The sequence below is a fragment of the Panthera leo genome, chromosome A1, assembly GCF_018350215.1.
Source record: "Panthera leo isolate Ple1 chromosome A1, P.leo_Ple1_pat1.1, whole genome shotgun sequence".
NCBI classification, from domain to species: domain Eukaryota; kingdom Metazoa; phylum Chordata; class Mammalia; order Carnivora; family Felidae; genus Panthera; species Panthera leo.
The window spans coordinates 89,789,019-89,795,018 of NC_056679.1; the positions used below are offsets into that span (position 1 = coordinate 89,789,019).

General features: G+C 51.1%; 1 protein-coding gene across 4 annotated transcripts in view; it reads left to right on the plus strand.

The window, feature by feature from the left end:
• FLT4 (fms related receptor tyrosine kinase 4) overlaps positions 1 to 5,694 on the plus strand; it is a 43,678-nt gene extending 37,984 nt beyond the window's left edge. The window contains exons 30-31 of one of the 4 annotated variants that reach the window (XM_042932308.1): positions 3,362 to 3,461; positions 4,694 to 5,694. In XM_042932308.1, the coding sequence (XP_042788242.1) occupies positions 3,362 to 3,461; positions 4,694 to 4,828 (235 nt within the window). In that variant the 3' untranslated portion in view covers positions 4,829 to 5,694. Of the gene's footprint in view, positions 1 to 3,361 lie in introns of all 4 variants that reach the window. The other 3 variants (XM_042932317.1, XM_042932324.1, XM_042932332.1) reach the window with 3 other exon arrangements.
• Positions 5,695 to 6,000: the final 306 nt, after the last annotated feature.

A 6,000-nucleotide genomic window follows, 5' to 3' on the forward strand; every position in this document is an offset into this window, starting at 1 on the left:
GTCACTGAATATTTTACACTAAACCACAAGTATTTATTTGTATCACGTTAGGATAGTTGATGCTATTGTTCACCTTTCTGGTAGGTGTATTTATGACATCTACAACTCAACCAACTATTGGATATTTTCCCAGCAGCCTGCAAAGGGTGTGTTTGCAGCGCTGTGAATGCTGGTGGTTGTGGGATCACACACCCAGCCATGACTACTTGCATCTATACCATGCATCTTGGCCTCTTTTTTTGTTTTTCTTGATTCTATCAGGTGATCTCTATTGGTAACCTAGTTTCGGAAAATTAATGCTAACTGCATTGTTGTAAATAGTTTTTGGCTAATGTCCCTTTACCAAACAGTATTTTCTATCTCAAAAAAAGATAATTCAGTAAGAGGGTGAGTCATAGGGTGATTGTTAAATTCTAATCTCCACCTATCTTCGTAAAAACAACACCCAAAATAAGGCCACTCAGAGCCCATACCTGTGATGTAACCAAGAGAAACAGACTCAAGTTTACCTGTGAGTAGGGAACTCAGCACTAGGGCCAGCAGAGCCATACCTGAGTCCTGGTGGAGGGAGAGTAAATAGGGACTGTCCCGTGAGAGAGGAGTGTGATAAGGTCCTCCAGACAAACTGGGGAGATAATGGAGGAGCCAGAGGTCTGGTGGAGGAGAGCAGGGCTCCAGGGCAAGTCTGAGGCACCAGGGGCAGCCGTCTTGGGAAGAAGCTGCTTGTGAAAGGGAGTGCTTCATAGTGAAGGAGGAAGAAAGTTGCAGAAGATAAGAGTCCTCCAGAAGCAAGAATCCAGAAGACAGATACACACCCAAGGAAACCATTTATTACAACACTGCACCTCACAATAGAAGTGACAGCACTATTCTTCTCACGGGGTTCCCTGGGAAGCACAGCATGACCAGCCACCAAGAGGTACAGCAGGTCACCTGGTGGGTGCATTCACTTGGTACATGGAACATTCTCCAAACAGGTGCAAAGATAGAATGCACCTTGAAGGGCTCTGTGCAGGGAGAAGGAGGGAGCTTATCTGTCTGGTCCTTTCCTGTCTCCTGTGAACCACCAATCACACTTACCACATAGGGTCCTCACTTCTAGGTCACTCACCCGGCCCTTAGAGGGGCCACTTAGGATGACAGATCCACCCCCTGAAGTGTGGCATTTCATCCAAGTGTGTAGGCAAGAGGAAGATATGGAAGCCCTGGGCTTGTGGTAGGTCAGCATGGCTGTGTGGCAGCAACCACAAGGGGGCCCAGGACTCCCAGCAAAGTCACTGGTTGGCTCCAGGTGACAATACAATGCAGGACAAGAATGGAGCCTTTGCAGAGGATGCAGTTGAAGGAATTCAATGTGACACCACAGACACAGGTCTAGTGCAGCACTCCTAAATTAAGCAACCTCAGAAGCCACCCATATCCCAAGCCCCTTCCATAGGATAACCAGATACTTCTAGCTGAGGAAATCCCAGCATGAATAATCATGAACAGAAAAAAATAATCACTATCCATACAGAATTATTATAAGAATAAAACAATTAGAATGTAGATGTAAATACTCAAAACAAAAAAAAAAAAAAGGAAGCAAGGAAAAGCTGATACATACTCCAGTGTATTCAATACATAATTAAACAAAGGAGCCACACCAGGAATCAGAAACTCAAACACTCAGATGGAAATAGGTAGTGTGACAGTATTAAATGGTGGTTGACTACATTTCAGGAAAGAAATTGAAATAAAAGAGAAATCCCCTCAAAAATGAAGACTGGAGAGGGGGTGCCCAAGGATCAGTAGATATGATAATTCTTCCTTACAGAGAAAGACACCGAAGATGGACATGAAAAGACAAAAGAAAATAAAACCAAAACAAAGAGGTAAAAAAGATGAGAAAGAAAGTTGGTGGTGTAGTAGTTGAGTAGAAAAGAGCCAATCTATGTAAAATTGGAGTCTCTGAGGAAGCCTATGCTGACAGTAAAATAGACCTAGTATTTTAAACTTGGAATTCAAGGGGCGCCTGGGTGGCTCAGTTGGTTAAGCGTCCGACTTTGGCTCAGGTCATGATCTCGCGGTCCGTGAGTTCGAGCCCCACGTCAGGCTCTGTGATGACAGCTCAGAGCTTGGAGCCTGTTTCAGATTCTGTGTCTCCCTCTCTCTCTGACCCTCCCCTGTTCATGCTCTGTCTCTCTCTGTCTCAAAAATTAATAAACGATTAAAAAAATTAACAAAATAAACTTGGAATTCAAGATAACCCTCTTAGAAAAGAATAACTAAATCTACATCTCCAAAGATGGACTAGGAAAACTGACCCAGAACAGTAGGCTTGGACTCAAAGCTTAGTTGAACTGTTAGACTTTCAAGGTAAACATTCTGTAAATTCAGGCAAAAAGGCTGAGTCATTTATTTATTTATTTTTAATATTTATTTATTTTTCGGAGAATGCAAGCCGGGAGGGGCAGAGAGAGGAGGACAGAGGATCTGTGCTGACAGCAGCGAGCCCGATGTGGGGCTCAAACTCATGAACCTTGAGATCATGAAGTCAGCCACTCAACTGACTGAGCCACCCAGGTGCCCCAGGCAGAGTCATTTATGAAGGAAAAAAAAGTCAGGCTGGCATCAGGCTTAGCACCATGCAAAGCAAAATTAAAATCAGAAGCAATGAAGCAACATTTGCAAACTCTCAAAGAAAGTGAGAGCTTAGTGGGGAGTGTCACCTGACCATCACTGAGGACGCAGGGGTTGGGGCTGGCACCTTCAAGGCCTCCCAGGCCAGGGAGAGGAGCTTGGCGTTCATCCTGAGAGTGACAAAACGCCATTGGAGGGTCTGTCAGGAGAAGGACATTCTCCAGCTGAAAGGATCCCTGAAGACAAGGCCCTAGGGAGGCAGGGTTGGGAGGAGGAGAGGTGTGCCAAGTTAGTGCAGAACATCTGAGGTGGCCACTGGCTCTGGAGCAGGACAGGGCATGCAGAGAGGGGCATGGATGCATTCTGCAGTTAAAATGTACAGGCGTCTGGGTGGATTGGATGTGAGGGGCTCAGGAAAGGATGTCACCCAGGGGCTTGAGCCACTGAGTCAGCATTGGTGCGTTCACAGAGATGGGCAGGTCTGGGAGAGAAATAGGTCTGGAGGCATGGAGCAGGCATTCTCCATCATCCCACACCCAGGCTTGGGACAGAGAAAGCTCCAGTGTTTGCCAACACTCACATCAGCCTGCTTTGCTGTGTGCGTCAAGCCTGTGTTCCTGATGGCTCTGGACTTGTTTGATGCTCTGGTCATGTCTCTGGTGATTCCAACCAGACCCCCTACTAGGGTCCTGTCCCTCTTGTCTTCTTGTCTTATTGACCATCTCCTTCCCTGTCTCAGCAGCTGTAAAGGACCTGGCCGGAATGTGGACGTGACCAGGGCGCACCCTGACACCCAAGGGCGGCGGCGGAGGCCGGACCGCGGGGCACGGGGAGGCCAGGTGTTCTACAACAGCGAGTATGGGGAGCTGGTGGGGCCACACGATGTGGGGGACTGCCCACCGTCTGCCCGTGCACCCTTCTTTGCAGACGACTGTTACTGAGGGCGGCCCCCAGGCAAGGCCCCCAAGACCCTGGGCTCTGACCCTTGGCACGGGTGGAGGGACGTGTCTGGATGGTGAGCAGAGGGTAGGGGGCCCAGGCTGGGAACTCCTCTCCTTCAGCTTGGGCCAGGAGGCATTTCCTCCTCCCTGGTTAGAAAGAATAAAACCCAGGCTCCAAGGCTCCCCAAACTCCATCACCACGCCTGCCCTAGGCCACCCTTTGGATCTCCCGGGGCCTTCTTCCCTTCAGACTCAGATTCCATGTAGCCCAACACCTATGGGGCCAGCCCTGATTGCCCTGCCCACCATGCTGGGTGGTGGCACGGTCCCCAATTTCTGACAAGGACTCCGTAGGTCTGAGAGTCACAGGGACAGAGGTGGAGCCAGACTTGTACTGTGGTCTCCCAGGTCCCGCCCCACCGTCCCCTGCACCTAGTCCCATGAGAATGGCTTTCTTGCCTCTCCAAGGCTGAAGACAGAGCTTTGTACTTCCATCTCAAACAACAAATGAGGAATTGGGGGGTGGGGTGTCCTCTCCTGAGCTTGCTGAACAGCTCACCCTTCCAGGGACAGGGGTCTCTGCAGCACCAAGTGTCAGGGTCACAGGGTACCTTCCCCTGGGTGTTGAGAACTACCCAACAGAACTTTTTTGTTAGAATTTCAGACTATTTGCGCTGCTGTGAAGAATTTACTTTTCAAATCTTTAGTCCCAGGGGAGCCCAGGGAAGGTCTTTCTGAATCTAGACGACTCTTGTCTCTGACCCCTAGTCAGGGGCCACACCAACATAGCACAGGCCACCATGGCCACCTTTTGCTGGAGGAGGGCTCCAGCCCCACCTGCCTGGCCCAAAAGTGGAAGAACCAGGTGATAGTCCAGAGCTGTCCAGCTTGAGAAATGCCTGGTTCTTCCCTCTGGGTCCTCCATCTGCCACCCAAGGCACCTTCCAAGCTGTGAACGGCCTTATGAGAAGCCAACACCGTGGGACCCACTGAGGAAGGTCTTTGGTGCTGGCCCAGAGGACCCAGCAGCATTGCGCTATGCCGGGAGGCTATCAACAGACTTTTTTGTGGCCCCGGGGAGAACCCTGTGTTCTTCCCCTGGTGTGTGCCTGATGTCGGTGCTCTGGCAGGTCAAGCCTTCACAGGGAAGTGACCAGGACCCTCTGGAGGCTGGAGCTGCTCTGCCCGGGCCCCCGCTCCCCGTTCCAGCACCCACTGCCCAGTCACCCCTACCTCCGGCAGGAGAGAGACCCTTCTCCAATTAGCACCATGGAGATTGACATCCCACCCCCACCCCACGAGACGCTTGCAGGACAGGCGGCCGTGCAGCGAGCAGGGGCTTGCCCGGCAGAACACCTCCCCCACTGCCCATTGTGTATTGTTCTTTTAAAATATATCGAATGCACGTGTATGACTGTAATCCTCACTGTCCCCAACGGCCCTCCTCCTAAGCTGTCACCTGACTGGGAGATGTAAGTCCCAGGTTTACCTGGTGGAAGTCCAGAGGCCATTCTCAGAGGGGCAAGGCTCACGGATGCAGGTGCAGGGGCAGTCCCCCAGTACCCTCCCTACGTGCATATCACCTGATTATGTCACCTCTCCTCCTGTCACATAACTGTACACGCAAAACTGGGAAGACAACCTACCGTGCCCTTATAGACCATGTGTCCTGAAAAGATCTAAAGTATTTAACAAAAGATAATAATAAATTTGATGCCAGTCTTTGAGTTACAATGAATTGGTTCTCAGCTAAGTCCCAGCTGTCTATGAAGATGTGACTCCAGCCTTCTTCTCATGGAGTCATTAGCCCCATGAGACCACAGGACAGGCTACCCAGAGGATCAGGCACCAGAGGCGGCTGAGCCCGGTCCCCTCCCCAGCTGTGCAGTTCCCCAAAGCCACCAGCAGAGGGCACTTGGGAACCACCAGGAGGCCCGGCTGCTCTCCCCAAGCCAGGAAGCACCCAGCCTGGCGTCCTATAAACACGTGGTAATATCTGCTTTATGGGTAAAGTGACACAACTCTCTGTCCCCGACTACTACAGCCAAACGCTGCTTCAGGCCGACCCAGGCTGCCACAAGTCCCTTAGTTTCACTGGGCCTAGCAGGTGCCTTTGACCACCCCCATCACACACAGTGGGGCAGGCCCAGAGGGGTGCAGTGCACACTTAGGTCACCTCCCTGGTGTGTGTATCTGGACTCCGAGATCAGGAAGATCTGAGCTGGGACTCCAGCTTCAATCACCCCCAGATAGATGTGCTCCAGCCAGGGATGTGTGGCAGGGCCCTCCACAGCCCTCCCCTGACATGTTTGTGTGATTTCCCTTCCAGGGTGAGCAGCTGGCATAGAGGTATCTGTGGATTGAGGTGTAACCCTGGCCATATGAATGTGGCCCAGCAGTAGCCTCAGGGGTTCGGGAGGGAGAGCAAGCGATGACC